The 14717-nt window shown below is 41.7% G+C and overlaps 3 protein-coding genes across 7 annotated transcripts in view; 2 read left to right on the top strand and 1 right to left on the bottom strand.

The window, feature by feature from the left end:
- hps1 (HPS1 biogenesis of lysosomal organelles complex 3 subunit 1) overlaps nucleotides 1-14717 on the bottom strand; it is a 289252-nt gene that overhangs the window by 135399 nt on the left and 139136 nt on the right. The gene's annotated exons all lie outside the window — the stretch shown is intronic.
- LOC140313063 (rho GTPase-activating protein 19-like) lies at nucleotides 574-7694 on the top strand. 2 transcript variants are annotated; one of them, XM_072391009.1, is made up of 11 exons: nucleotides 574-658; nucleotides 981-1234; nucleotides 2251-2331; nucleotides 2808-3017; nucleotides 3158-3384; nucleotides 3481-3567; nucleotides 5135-5200; nucleotides 5486-5707; nucleotides 5790-5885; nucleotides 6100-6209; nucleotides 7599-7694. In XM_072391009.1, exons 1-10 carry the CDS (start codon nucleotides 612-614, stop codon nucleotides 6172-6174), a joined length of 1365 nt encoding a protein of 454 aa, XP_072247110.1. In that variant the 5' UTR covers nucleotides 574-611; the 3' UTR covers nucleotides 6175-6209; nucleotides 7599-7694. The 2 variants fall into 2 exon arrangements, with proteins under 2 accessions (XP_072247110.1, XP_072247111.1); XM_072391010.1 differs by having other exon boundaries at nucleotides 579-646.
- slit1a (slit homolog 1a (Drosophila)) overlaps nucleotides 12161-14717 on the top strand; it is an 86330-nt gene continuing 83773 nt past the window's right edge. For 3 of the 4 annotated variants that reach the window (XM_072391008.1, XM_072391006.1, XM_072391005.1), the window contains exon 1: nucleotides 12161-12852. In XM_072391008.1, coding sequence (XP_072247109.1) covers nucleotides 12650-12852 — 203 coding nt within the window. In that variant the 5' untranslated portion in view covers nucleotides 12161-12649. The remainder of the gene's footprint in view (nucleotides 12853-14717) is intronic. The other variant, XM_072391007.1, reaches the window with a different exon arrangement.

Here is a 14717-nt window from a genome sequence, read left to right as displayed (position 1 = left end):
TCAATACTTATTTTCTCTATTTGATCAGGTGCAAGAGTCAGAAGAAATAGCCTTAAAGTTCCAGTGTATAAAATTTAGGCTGATCTACAGGCAGTTTATATCCAAGATGCCACAGGTCCCCTTCCAACATGTTGCACCACCAACATTGGCTTTTGACAGTTTTCAAGACAGGATTTGAAGGAGATTTTGAAGTCTGGGTTTATTTGCACACAAATATATGGTAAATCCTACACCGTAGGATAGGGTAGTGTCCTTATTACACAGGATATACGCTTAAATGAATTCCCTCACTTTTGGCAATAACTTATCACTTAGTCAAGACTCGCCTCTTGTTTCTGTCACATTTCAGACATATTGAGCCGGTTTAAACTGTCGGGGACAGAGAGAGAGATACAGAGGAGGAGCGTGCCAGTACGCCCAAAATAATTTTCTATACTGCTGTTCAGTACATTTAGTACATCTTCGATGTGCCCTTCAACAGTTTGAACCCACCCACTCTGTCCTTTTAAACGACTTTGAGTGGTTCAACGGTCGTTACGTACGTATAGTTTCGCCAATCACAATATTGGGGGCGGGACGAAAGATGAAACCGCGGATGATTCAAAACGACGATGACGACTAAAACTGATCCCCAAAATAATTTCAGGTTGGGTAGAAGGTACTGATTTTTCGTTAATTGTTCAATAAAAGGGTCACGACACTGCCTCTATAAATGTACGTTTTTGGTATGTTTACTCGTAATAAACTGTATCTTTGGGCTACTTCCTGCTGTGACCTTATCTTAGTCGTTAGCCATAGCTGGCGCAGCTAATTAACCTAGCAAACATTTATGCTAACATTACTGGTACCTGCTCGATAACAGCCTCGCTCCAGCCTTTATTTTGTGATGCCAGTTCAAAGCTTTCTTTGTTTTAATCATAGATTAATTTATTTATTTTGTATTTTCACCAGCCCGTGGTGTCTGTGTTTCTCTCTAACAGGGAGACGAAATGCAGTGTGTTCCTCAGTCACGAGAGGCCAAACGCAAACCAGCCTGTGATCTTTAACCCCGACTTCTTTGTGGAAAGGTTAAGGCATGAGCATCCACAGGCTTTCGCTGATCTGGTGCTGAGCAATATCACTCGGCTCATAGATCTGCCAGGGGATGAGTTTGCCAAGCTGACGGGAGAGTTGGAGCCCAGAGTTCCCTCCTCCAGTGGCTTTTTGCGCTCCTTCAACTTCCTTAGACGGAAAGGTTAGGCTAACAGGACCATGACATTATTTAGTGTGTGTGTGGGGGGGTCTAAAGTTGTGCATATCAGGACAGGATTAGAATTTTATATTGAACATTAGATATCGGACCATGTCATTATTCATTCAACAGACTAAGGCAAAATGCCACAACTGTGTGCAGAAAAAAAAGTCCCCTCCTTGCTGCTCCTATAGGGAATCTGAGAATAAGTAGCAGCCAGGTGCTGATAATCAGACACATGAGATGAACTGGTCATCAACAGGTGTGACCATCTGTCTGAAAGCAGTCAGGTGTGTTGCCACAATGCCAAGGAGGAAAGACACCAGCAGCAGCTTTAGTAGAGCAGCAGTGGAAGTTCACTTCAAGGTCAGACCGTGCAATGCTCAGAGAAACTGCTGAATATCAAAGAGCTACATCTCTGGTTCTAAAGGCCTCCGTTAGGATGTTAAATTGAACAACGATTCATTATTTCCAAAAATAGGGAAATTATATTCTGTGTATAAAAAAACAAAAACAAGTTGACATTCTGTCACTTCCAGCTTTCTCTATGGGAGATCATTGTTGATTTATGTACTGCAGAATTCACGGCACAGATGTTGTCTTTAATGATGATTGTGTCAGCAGAGTGCTGTTTTGAAATCAGACTTGGAACCGAGCGACGGTCTGGAAATGCTTGAAGTGACTGAGTTGACACATAGTCCTGATAGGCTGATTTTTCAGTCACAATTTTCACTGTGTTCAGCCTTCATTTGTAGAGGCTCGGTTTTGCATGATTTCTGACTGCTGTATGTATTTCTTATTTGAAGACTGCACTTTCCTCTCCTGGATTTGATGAAATACAGTCACAGATCACGGACGTCAGCATCAGTTTACTTCTTTACATACTCTCTCTGAAGAGCACACCTTTTTCAGTCTTTCTTCTCAGTTGTCATATTGCCTTGCTTAGGTGGCCCTCAGGTTTTGTATAATGTGTAAAAGGTATTGCAGTCGTCCTCACTGTGCCATTTAACACCTTGCAGAGAAAGGAGTGGTTTTTGGAGCACCTTTAACTGAAGAAGGAATAGCACAGATCTATCAGCTCATTGAATACCTGAGTAAAAGTGAGTATCGGCTGTTTTTCCATTTCTAATATCATGACTACATACCCTTGCATGTGGAAACTCCAGAGAGAAGCAAAGTCCTATCTACATTTTTTTTTCATTTCATTTCATGACATAGTGATATATTTTAATGCCTCTTTTGTTAGAAAAAAAGTGTCAAGAATTGAAACGTGCTTCCTGCTTGTTCTTTAACTATGCTTTAACTGCACAGTGGATTAGTGTGAGGTCATGGTTTATTTCTAGTAAGAAATGATGTCATTCACTAAAAGTGGACGCTGAGAGCAAATGCTTGAGTCAATTATTCATCTGAAAGCACTTTGCTCCTGCCGACTCCTTTCCTAAGTTTCACTCCCTCCATCACTCTCTTCTCTGCTGTCTCTTTGTCCTCTGATGTCTTCTTCACTCTGTGTCACTGCTTCCCTTTCCCTCCCTCCCTTTTGGCTTCCTCTCAATCGTTTTTCTGTCTTTCTCCTCAGACCTCCACGTGGAGGGCTTGTTTCGTGTGCCAGGCCACAGCTTAAGGCAGGCAGCGTTAAGGGAAATGCTGAACGCTGGGACTGAGATAGATCTAGAGACGGGCGACTTCCACCCCAATGATGCAGCCACATTGCTCAAAGCCTACCTGGGCGAGCTGCCAGAGCCTCTGCTCACGCACAGACACTATCGTGCTCACCTGAAGATTGGAGGTCTTTGCTCATTCGTGCAGAGATTCTTGTCATGACTTGAGATAAAAATTTAATTCAAATTCATGTAAAGTCATTAAAAAAAAAAAAGCAACTGTGACCCATTTGCTGTTTTGTAATATCCTTTTATTTGCTTTGTCCAGAGCTGACTCGCTTTGATGATAAGGGGGAAAAGACAAACGTGCCTGATAAGGAACGCCAGATTGAGGCATTTCAGCTGCTTTTCATGCTGCTCCCACCAGCCAATCGCAGCCTGTTGAAGCTGCTCCTGGACTTATTGCACCACACTGCTCGCAGTCAGCACGTCAATAAGATGTCTGCTATTAATTTAGCCACAATGTTTGCTCCACACATCATCTGGCCCAAAAATGTGGGGATTTCATCCTACCTTCCAGCTATTTTACATACACTTTCTAAATTTCTAAAACATGACAACGTGTTCTTTTTCCACATTTGCATGTTGCAGGTGATGGCGAGTGATCTCCAGGAAAACATGGACAAATTGAATCAGGGTATTGCATTCCTCATCAGACACTCCCAAAAACTGTTCAAGGTATGGTCTTCTTATCATTAGCTTTAGCTTAGCATTCTGTATTTATACACTGTGTAAATGAACATGTTTCCCAGATGCTTTTGCTTGTCTTGGAACTTTTCTTGTGAGTCATAGTAAGGCGCATGCAGCTCTTGTCAGTCTGTGTGATGAATAGATTAATCTTCCCCCAAGGCAAGGATTGACATGGAGATTGAGGTTAGAGCTGCCTCTTTCTCTGTCAGCAGGACAACTCAAAAGCAATCCAGCCAAAGTTGATTAAATGTGTCAAGGGAGGTGGCCTTGGTAGAGCTTGCACTCTCCAAGTGTCCTTCTGGTTTATATGTTTTGTCCTTGCAAATGAACAGATCATTTCATACAAGTAGAGATGTTGCCAGGGTTACTGGAAATCCAGACGGGGTAAGGGAAAGAGCAGAGAAATAGCATGTGACGCATATCCCTGGATTTGTGATAGATAGGCCTCAGAAAGGTCTGACATGACTGATTTATTGTATTTACTTATTTATTTCCTTCAGGTTTTGTGTGAAAGTGTGAAAGAAATTCATGTAAATGCAAATAGATGCATTAAAGCACCAGGCCTCGTCTTTGATTGCGATGGAGCACTTTTAACACGCAGTATCCAAAGTTGAAGGGGTTCAGAAGTGCTTGGACAGATCATTATGCCTCAAATTATGAGGGGAAATTGCGATCTTTGAACATGGCACTTCCTTGTGAATGGTGTCCGGGACCTTTCACAGCAGCCACCTTCAGCTCTTGCTTGTTGTTCGGTTCCTCTGCTTTTTAGTCAGGACTTTAACGAGTAGAATCAGATGATTATTTATTCGGCCGGTCAAAGATACGCTGCCTCCTCACTCTGAAAAACTCTGTCGTTTCTTCAGCATTTTTTTTCCTTCTTCTTTAAAGCCATGGTCCTGCTGAAATTCTTCCACTTTCTTTTGATGCGTGCGGCTGAATGTCAGCACAGTAATCATCAACATTGCATGTGTCCCAGCCTAATTGCCGACCACGCACAGAACCACCATGTTTGAGCGTGTCGGGGTATGCTTTTAGGTCATGAATTCTTTTTTTTTTTTTTTAATTCTCCATCACTTGGACAAAGTTTATTTCTCCTGTTTACTAATCTTCCTCTAGAATTCTGCCAGTTCCCTCCTGCGTCTTTCTGAACTGGAGCCCAATCTTTCTCTTTCTGTGGTGAATTCTCTGATGTTACAGTTTTGATTTCCTCTCTTGATCATTGACGAGGGAACATGCCCGCCTACGTCCCGGGGAGCAGTCTTTTCTGTTTGCAACGTCCGTGAAAATTGCTTCACTGCCACCTCACAAGACCTGTGCTTCTCAGTGTCTTGCTGTTGATCATATCGTCAGTGTTCGGCATATATCTCACATACAGTTCTTCTCCTTCTCTATGCACTGAGTTGATTCTACCTGGTATTTTAATAGATATCCATTACTGTAGTTCCAATCAAAACGCTGAAATAACTAAATCTCAAACTCTTCAGATAGTCTGTCATGCTTTATGCCAAGAGTGACGTAATGAAATATACATGTTTGCTTTTTTTTTTCTTTGCAGGCTCCCATATATATCGAAGAATATGCCCGCTTATACTTCACAGGATCAAAAACTCTTAAGTTGAACGTAAGTGATTTTGTCTTCTGTTTCCTCTTAATGAAGAGTGGGAGTATTAGTGCTCCTTCTGTAGCATTTGACTAATTGTTTATTACATATTTTAAGCCAGTTATCTGCTCCTGGTTATGAGAAAAAGGCTATTTAAAAAAAATAAAAAATCTGTTCAGATGTAAAAGTTGTTCACATGTTTGGATGCTGAGTCGCTCAAATTGTCATCTGTCGGAAAAGCACTTGTTTTAGTGAGATGTCCTAAGAGGGATCTGTGATGTGTGTCTTATCACACGTCTTTTCTAGGATGACTTGACCCTCTGCTCTGGGAGCAAAGACGGTCCTATGGGTGCGATAGCAGCCGCCTCCCCTTCACCTTCTGTGAAAACAATCGCAGGTGAGAACAGCGGCACCTGCACCGGCGACTCATCGGAGACTCAGAGTTACACCGAGTCTGCCCTCAGAGAGCTGTACCAGCAGGTCAACAACATGCCCGAATCCGCCAAGAAGAAGAAGCTGATCAGACAGGTAACTCGGTGAGACCATTATCAGAACCAAAGAAAAGACATCCGTGCAATCTGCTTTCATAACAGCACGTCTCTGTGTGTAGTTTGAGAAGCAGCCTGTGCTGACTCCTTCGGCTGACTCTCGCACGCCGTTCATCAGGAGACATTTCCGTTCGCGCTCTTTGGGTGGAATCATCAAGGTTTGTTGATGGCACTCCTGCATGTTAAGCTCCCACTGACGGAGCCAGTTTAATAAAAGCACCTTTTCTGATTGTTAATATTAGTGACACCATCCGCCGAGGCTTTCATGCAATGCAGTGTTTAGCAATAGTTAAATGAACTTTTATCTTTTACAGTTCAGCGCTCGAAAAACAGCACTTGTCTTCTTTTAATGACTTTTTATTCGTGTAACAGAGGAAGGTGTTGGGGAGCCAAATAATAACAGAGAAAGAAAACAGCACTTTGCAGAGTCTTCCACCCAGCTCCTGAACCAGGGAAGAGAATAATACACCGACTGTAGGGCAGTGAGTATTGCCTTGTTTCTGCATTTTATCATCCCAAAATCAATACGTTTTAACAGTACACATATCTGAATGACAGCCTGGTGCTTGTGCAACATAAGATTTTTTTAAATCCTCACTATTGGGAAAACCTCGCCCTCTGTGCTCCTGTAGTCTGCAGCAGTTGCAGTGCAGCACAGAAGTTACTGATCTTACCAACAATCAAATTTCTTTTAGAAAGACAGACCCCAAAGTAGCAAGTCAGTGTGATCAAAGTGCATCAGCCTGTGCTCAGACGTGTGAAACTGACCCTGCCATGGCAACGGAAAGTGATATAAAGCTGCACATTAACACCAGAGGATGATCACTTTTGTTCCCATGTGTCAAATGTCTCCGTCATGTTTATGATATGAAAAATAAGTCATGTTGCAGCAAATTGCAGCATGTGTCCACACATTTGGAACCGTAGCCGTAGTGACGGAGCAGCAGTGGATGCTGCTTTCTTCCACAATCTTTTTTTTTTGGAAATTGACAGGCAAGTACTTTGTGGAGCTGTCACTCCACATGCATCTAAAATAGGAGGCAGGGCTTTTGGTTTTTCAACCTCCTCTGTGGTGAAATCAGCTCCCAGTTTAGGAGAACAATTACCCTCTTGGTTTTTGATACTCACGCTAAAACACATCTCTTTGAAACAACTTTATACATATTTTACTGATTTTTAGTGTGCACTCTGTGTTTTTAGATGCTCCTTTTGGCTTTTGTAATCCTACTACTTATCATTTTGAATTTGTCTTTTTGCTTCTATAGCAAATTCTACAGCAACTTTCTTTGAAATGACTCTTTACTGATAGAGCCCTTTGGACTTCTTTAAAGAAACAAAAGAATATGGGCAAAGGCAGATTTAGAAACCCGGTCAGAAATCCTTTATGAAGATTGAAAGGCATCTGAGTGACACTCGACATGCTTGTTTTCTCTGCAGATTATTTTACCGCCTGATACGACTGCAGTATTGTTAACGAGTGCACGTGATTTGAGATGGTTGCCATCTCTCTGTTGACCACTAGGTGTCAGTAAATGTTGCAAACTGTCCCTTTAAGTGACGCGTGCGAAAGCACTGCTTAAGACACTATGACCGGAAATAAAGTTCAACCATTTAAAAAGCAGTCGATGTTAATCCTGGACAGCAAACATTTTTATGTGAAATGCAGAGTCGGGATTCTTTAAAAACGAGATAAAAAAAAATAAAAAATCACTTGTAATGATGGGAAACTCCTGTCATGAATTGGTTTTCCTTGAGTTGATGAACTGGTTCTTTATGTCTGTTTGTGGTACAACAAAGACAATTTATTTATTTATTTATTTATATATATATATATATATATATTTTTTTTTTTTTCTTCTTCTCTCCTCCAGGATGAATTGTCTCATCTTGAAGCTTCACAAGAAGAAACAAATGGTCTGATGTTTCGTACAGTTTGGAGCAGATGCCTCGTTTACAGTTGCGCTCCTCTTTTTTCCTCAAAGTTTGATACTTTTTGTAGAAATCCACTGAACGCCTTTCGCAGCGTATTGATTTGTAAGTGCATCCCTGCAGTTTCCGGACATCTCTGAGGATGCTGCGTGTTTTTTTTTGTTTTATAGGTCAGTTTAGTTTTGCAGTTCCATCTCGCTTTTACATCGCCTCGTGTTTATTTAGTTCGAAACTGTGATTGTATTTATTTTCATGTGTCATGTGGATATTTGGAGCCTCTGGACACTTTGCACCAGACGTAGCGACAGACTGTGATGTGCAGGTTCTCTGTCTGTATCTTTGCTTTTAAGAGTCGTAGGTTACATAAGAGCATAGCAAAGTAGTCGGGTCAGAGTTGTGCCTTAAAGTGAATATAATATCTTAAGCTATTGTGTGACGAAAGTCTTATTTTCCATTTCTGTTTTCTTTTCAAATCAGCGGAAATCTTTCTGAGGAATTTTTCCGATTATATTAAGGGAGATGATTCTTAGACAAACAAAGATGGTGGCCGGCAAATACTGCTGGAAACACCAAAGGGGGCCACTTTGTGCACTTTTCCCCACTTTAATGCAAGTCTTTATGTGAACACTGATACTTTGAACTACTGTTAGTTTGAGCTATGCAGGTCTCTTGGGTTTTTTTCTTATGCAACGTTGTATATATATATATTTTTAATAGCTTTTCGCCTTTATGGTTTCACTTATTCAGAAAGAGTTTTCTTGTGATTATACGTTTTAATGCCTTTTTTTTTTTTTTGCTTTATTGTACTGAATTCAAAAGAAGATGAATTTGTTATTCGCCTTCTGTCACTTTTTATTTTTTTTTATCCAGCTGTTTACTGGGAGAATTTTAGCTTCCATCACCTAAAAAGCCACCTGGGTGTCTTACTTTGAGTTTCGCTCTCTTTCCAAAGCTGTTACAGTTTAATTATAATGTGACAATTTCTGCATAGTCACCTGATGTGAACGGATGATATTGATGCTACTGTGAAGCTATGCAAGTTACTGTAATTAAAATGCATCGGGTCACGTTCTAAAATGGTCCTCTTTTTTTTTCCATTTGAAAAGTTTTTGGAGGGTTTCTTTGGGCAGATGTTCCTATGTCTTTAGTACCAAGAGACGGAGGATTCAGTGGCGCTGGACACAGTCGTCTCTAGTGGAGAGAATTCTTCAGTACTGAGCACAGCGTTATGCACCTTGCATTTTAAAGATGTAAGACCCCAAAAAACAAAGAAGCAAAAGTAAGTATGTGCTGTACGTACATAGTTATTTATGTCAGCAGTGGCGTTGCCCCACTCTGTGTGATGCTGTTTCATTTGAAGCCACAAGGTGATGCTCTTTAGCTGCAAATGACGTGGTGAACGGGTGCCCTGAAGCACAGCGTGATGACTTTAGAGTCAGTCGAATCAACCGATCAGAGGACCGTTTGAGATCTGTCCATGTGCCACTCTGTTAGTGGGTGTATATATATAGATATATATCTATATAGATATGTAGAATAAAAACACAATATTTAAATCTAATTAAAAGGAATGATTTTTCCAAGCTTAACATGTATGTGCCCAATAGGAACTTTTATAATACAACTGTTTAAATATATGGTCATATTTCCCCAAAAGCCGATAAATGTCACTATGTTTCCACATCTCTCTTACTTTAAAGTCCTCCATCTTCTCAGTAGGTAGCGATGCCCTGAGCCAGGAAGCAGGCAACAAGCTGCTTGTAAATCTTTTGGAGGTTGTGGTGGCGAAAGGGATGCCAAATGAAATTGAAATTTACATCAGTTTTAGGCTTTTGACCAAAATATGACTAATGGTAAAACCATGAGGGGGGATGTCAGTGGGTGTATAGTAAGAGTGAAGACGGCTTTCCACAACAGCAGGAATGTCTCAGCGTGTCATTATGGTGTCCATGTCAATGCACGCTCGGTATTGTAAGTATATGTTGTAAACATCTGCAAGAATGGGGCTGCTTTTTCTCATGTTCTCTAAATAAACAGCAGACAGGTTCCATAATTGGAAGTGTGTTGTTTTACAGCTGAAACTCTGGACAAGTTATATTTAGTATAGCTAATCCAAAAATGAGCACGGTGGCTGTAAAAATCACTTGCTCAAACTGGTATTAACTTCAGATTTCCTGGTGCGCACACATCCACGTGCTTTGGTGAATGGATGCGATTTGGCTTCAAGTCGAGGTTAATCCTGACCGTAATATAGAATATCCAATTAGAGATCATTTGTTTTAGAAGGAAAACACTAGTTGGGATACTCTCGCATGCCGGGGCACACAGGTGAGTTATTTTCAACAGTTCTTTTTTTTCTTTGTTGTAACCACAGCTCAGTGAAACACAGTTTTCTGAACACTAAATTTATCCTCCTTATTGTTCATCCCAATCAAGCAGAGCACGCATGGCCAAAGAGATTAATTTCCTCTGTTCAGCCATGAAGCAGCTGCTTACTTTATTTTGGACGCCTCTCACTATTTTTTTTTCCCTTTGCTCCGAGCTGTAGGGAGATGGTTATTAAACTTCCCTGGGTTCAGTAGTAATGATCACATTTTTTTTCTCCTTTCGGTTGGATTATATTGCAGATGAATTTCAGATCGTCTTGTGAGACGAGTTCTTGTTGAGCTCCCATGTTTTTCAAACCCTACTTCGCCAGACGATTGTAATTGCTGCCATGTCCTCCCACGGCTTTCAGAGCTGCAGAATTATTCCTGTTGTGTATTTGTGTGCATTCCTATCACGGCTCTGTGAGAGCGGAGGGATGTTGCCACCACCCCCCATTACTGCTAAACACCACTGTCTCCTCTTTAATTAGCCATTCATAGAGGGAAGATCTACGCTGCATTGCACTGACATTTTTACTGGAACTAATGAAGCTTTTTTCCTGTGGTGTTTGATGTGAATATGCACCTGCATACACACTTATATTATGTACATGCTCAGATATGGTCAAGCAACAAAGCAGACAGAAGTACATGAAGTCATATTATAGGTTCCATCTTTCCTGCTTTTTTTTCTTGGTTTTTCTTTTCAGTCTTTGTTTATGTGGCTCATGATGTAAATGCTGGATTCCCCCACAGAATGGCCCTGCTGAACTGACTCAAGCTAAGCCCCATTATTCCTGAAGATAGAGGTGTCTGTTCGATGCTGTACCAAACTTTGAGACTTCAACTTAAACTACATAGTAAATTCTGCAACAACAGCCGTTCTTAATCAATGCCGAATCGTGCTGAATGGCACGAAACAAATTCTGTGGTTGTCATTGCACGGTGAGGCGATGCTTTCCGTGTAAAGTCAGTTGCACGCGCGATTAATAAAGTAAATGGTAACACTTTGAAATAAGGCATATGAGAATGTTCAGAAGCTAAATGTATTGTGCGGAACACAATGTAACCTGACCTGAACTCAAACACGTGAGAGTTTAGTTTAGTACTTAAATCCGGAGTACTCATTTGCAATTCCATGAACTGCAAATATAAATTTGGAAAAGTTTCCTTGAAGGCTGCAATTACACTGTCAACAGTGGTTAGACTCTAATATATACACCGTTTTCACTAAATGTCTACTTTTGCAAAATAATATTTATTAAGATTTCTTTCAAAGTAAATAATAGCCTGCAGATGATGCTTATCATTCCATTTTCCCCTCTCAGCAGAGTCCTGTGTATGTCCTTATACTCTGGGTCCACTGTAGGGACCCGCGGTCCGGGAATCAAGAGTTGGACTGTGTTCCAGTGGCTCTCATAAATCCGAATAACAGAGCAGGTATGACTGTAGCTGTTAGTCTTTTCTTTTGCATATATTAGGATGTAATCTCTGCTCCAGTAGCTATACTGTGCTTAAAATATAATGTTGACTTACTTTTTATGATAACGTACTCATGATCTATGGAGACAAAATGAACATGTAAGCATGCCCCCCCCCCCTTCACAGTTCCCTGTAGCAGTCTCTGTCTGTGTGGCCACGCTTGCTGATTATTTATTCCGGCTTTTTGCCTCCCCGGACCAAAGCGTTGATTCTTCTCTTCCCCTGTGGATTCTCCTTAAGACGCACACACAGCTCTGCCTCCCCGCAGCCTCTACCCCCGGGCAGGGGCTGTACAGTGTCATGCAGGTTGGGACTCTCTCTCTCTCTCTCTAGGGATACGCCTGGAGGCAAACCTGAGAAAAAAAAGAGGGAGAGGAGAGATATTTAGAGGAGATTTGTATTGTGAAAAGAGTCAGGGGAATGAAAGGGGGATCTCAGGAATGAGAGTGAGTTCAGGCAGGGTTCTGGGGGGGGGGGGTTTGTATGAGAAGGGAGAGGAGTGGGGGTGGAGTGGAGGGGTAGGGGTGGAGTCGGGGGGGCTCTGCTATTTGTAGATCCTTGTGATGGATGACTGGAGTGTGTGTGTGTGTGTGAGAGAGAGAGAGTGTGTGTGTAAGAGAGAGAGAGAGAGAGAGAGAGAGATAGACTGGCTTTTTTTCTTTCTGCTCTTTCCCTATTCCCTCTCTTCAGGCGAGCAGAGCAGAGCAGAGCAGGACTGAGTGAGAGGAGGACAGACGTGTGCAGACCAGAGCGCACCAACTCCACAAAGACGAGAAAGAAGAGGAGTTTGCAAGGAGAACCCTAAAGAAAGAAGCCAGCTTTTTTTTTCTTCATATCAGCAAACTGTGGTGGATATCAAACCTGCATCAAAAGAATTTCAGGAGAACATAAAGGATTTGTGTGGCTTCACAGCTGAGAAGAAACTATTGGCATAGTTTGTTTTTCTCTTCATATTTACCACATTTTCTCTTCATATTTACCACATTTTGCCATATATATATATATATATATAAATATATATATATAAATATATATTTATAATATTCTAGCAGACTTGTGAGGTGTAGCAAGACTCTGGGAAGCAGAAAAAGAAAGGTGGACAGAGAGAAGTAAGAGGAAAAGAGCAGGCTTCGGTGGTGGTGAACATGCCCATAAGAGGTAGCTGTTTTGAGGCAGGCATGGGCAGCCTAGCCGGGCAGTGGCTGTGGGTGCTGATGCTCTCTGCCCTGATCATTGGCAACACCAGTGCCTGTCCAGCCCTGTGTACCTGCAGCGGCACCACAGTAGACTGCCACGGACTGGGTCTCAAAACCATGCCAAGGAATATCCCCCGCAACACTGAGAGACTGTGAGTACCATCTCTACTTACTTCCTTATCGGTGTCTGCCTGTAACAGAGAAACTCCCACGCTTCGTCTTCTCTTCCTACCGTTTCCCTCCTGTGTTTTAACTGCATTGTTGTGGCGCACATGACTTTTCTCAGACCGAAACAGAACAATAGCCCTGCCTGTATGGCTGCGTGTATGTGTGTCAGTCAGGCAGCCAGTCACTCACTGGCATTCCAGTCAGGTATAAATAGGCATGAGGGACTGGAAAGAGCAGGAGCAGATGTGTGCCTTTCACATGTGTCCATAATCTAGTTACCTGCTTGTTTATACTTGCTGCATGCAGATTTACATATATATCTTACATATATAAAACTCCAATTTTTGCTGCCCTTTTTAAATGTTGAAATGTCACGTTTAAAAAGTAAACTTTGACTTTGTTTAAGATTTGCCACCTGGTGTGTGATTAGCTTAAATACAAAGATATGTCTCACAGCACTCGTATCACGAGTCCTGTCTGCTTATCTCTCTTCTTGCTTATCTCTTTTCTTACCTCTCTCCTTCTTTTCACTTTTCTTCACTTCTGGGTCAATGACTTCCCTCTCCCCCTTTTGTCATGCCTCTGGATCCTCATACCACAAATTGTTAAACCATGTAGAAAATTAAGCAAATCTGCTGCCTAAGTGAGCCTCGCGCAAGGATCACATAGCTGTCTTTTGAAACGATGGGAGGCTGGAAGACGGAGGGAGAGGTGAGGCGCACGCTGGCCTGCAGAGTGGAGTTTCTCTGTCTTTTCTGGCATTCTTCTGAAATATTCATCAGTAAATCAGAAGTGAGGAGTGCGAGGGGAAATAGATTGTTCTATTTCAGCTTTTAGAATATCAGTCTTGAATAAAACATGTGGTGGGAACAGAGCAACGAAAGCCTGTGTCAGAGGCAGTGTTGGCATAGTGGGAGCTGGCTGCATATTTTATGCTTTTCATATTTAATTTCTAAGAACACCTTTTCTTTTGGGTTTTTTTCTTTTCTTTTTGCACAGCAGCCCGCTTGCTTCCAGGTTGCATAAATGCACCCGCTGGTTTAATAGTGAACCAGAGAGGAAACATGGTCATTTAGTGGTTTCCTTTTACATGAATGGCCATTCACACTGGAAATATCCCTTGCCCTTCCACTCAAGAGCATTTTTTGTGTAGAAAGTTGTTTGTGCATTTGTAGGTCATGTAGAGATGAAGATTTTATCGTTCCAGCATCTCCGGGTCTTTCAAAGCACGTCTGGCGTACTCCGTACGTTACAATTTAAACATGCTGGCCACAATGGTCATGTGTAATTATTCCTGGGTCACTGCCTTTTTTTTTCTTTTCATATGTGTGTATAGGTCATGCAGAAGATAGCCAGGCTCTGCTGAGACCCTTTATATAACAATAGAATCCATTCTCCTCTGTGAGGAGTTGTATAGGGTGATTCATCAAGGTGATTGTGTAAATCAACACAGCTCACCCGACCCCACATGATGCTCCCATGTGCATAGCTAGATTTATGTGTGTGTTTGGAAAATGTGTGATCATGTGAGTGAATTTATGCAAGCCCCAGTGGGATCAGAAATGAGTAATGACTTGTTAGATTTGCTCTAGAGGTTAGTGGCTCTCGTCTTTACCGTTCAAAGTTAACTAGAGGTTTTGTTTTCCTTGGTGTAGAGATGTTTTTAGATTACTGCAACTCAAAATGTGCATTGCCGCCAAACTATTAACGGCTGGAGGAGACGTCGTGCTACTGTCACTACAGACAGCAAATGCAGCTTACAGAAAGCCCAGCATGCAAAGGACTGCGCCTCATTTTGTCAGTCTGGTTTTCTCTCGGCTTCTAGATATGTGTGTGAATGGATGCGTGT

This window comes from Leuresthes tenuis, unplaced genomic scaffold (genome assembly GCF_036924035.1).
Source record: "Leuresthes tenuis unplaced genomic scaffold, fLeuTen1.0.hap1 SCAF_8, whole genome shotgun sequence".
In the NCBI taxonomy this organism is placed as follows: domain Eukaryota; kingdom Metazoa; phylum Chordata; class Actinopteri; order Atheriniformes; family Atherinopsidae; genus Leuresthes; species Leuresthes tenuis.
This window is presented reverse-complemented; position numbering and strand designations above follow the sequence as displayed.

What these genes read in the sequence shown, in the direction of transcription:
- LOC140313063 (XM_072391009.1), top strand. Translation starts at nt 612, where the DNA reads ATGACGACTAAAACTGATCCCCAAAATAATTTCAGGTTGGGTAGAAG. An exon ending in TGCTCACCTGAAGATTGGAG is followed by an intron (nt 3,018 to 3,157) that starts GTCTTTGCTCAT and finishes TGCTTTGTCCAG; the next exon opens with AGCTGACTCGCTTTGATGAT. An exon ending in ACATCATCTGGCCCAAAAAT is followed by an intron (nt 3,385 to 3,480) that starts GTGGGGATTTCA and finishes TGCATGTTGCAG; the next exon opens with GTGATGGCGAGTGATCTCCA.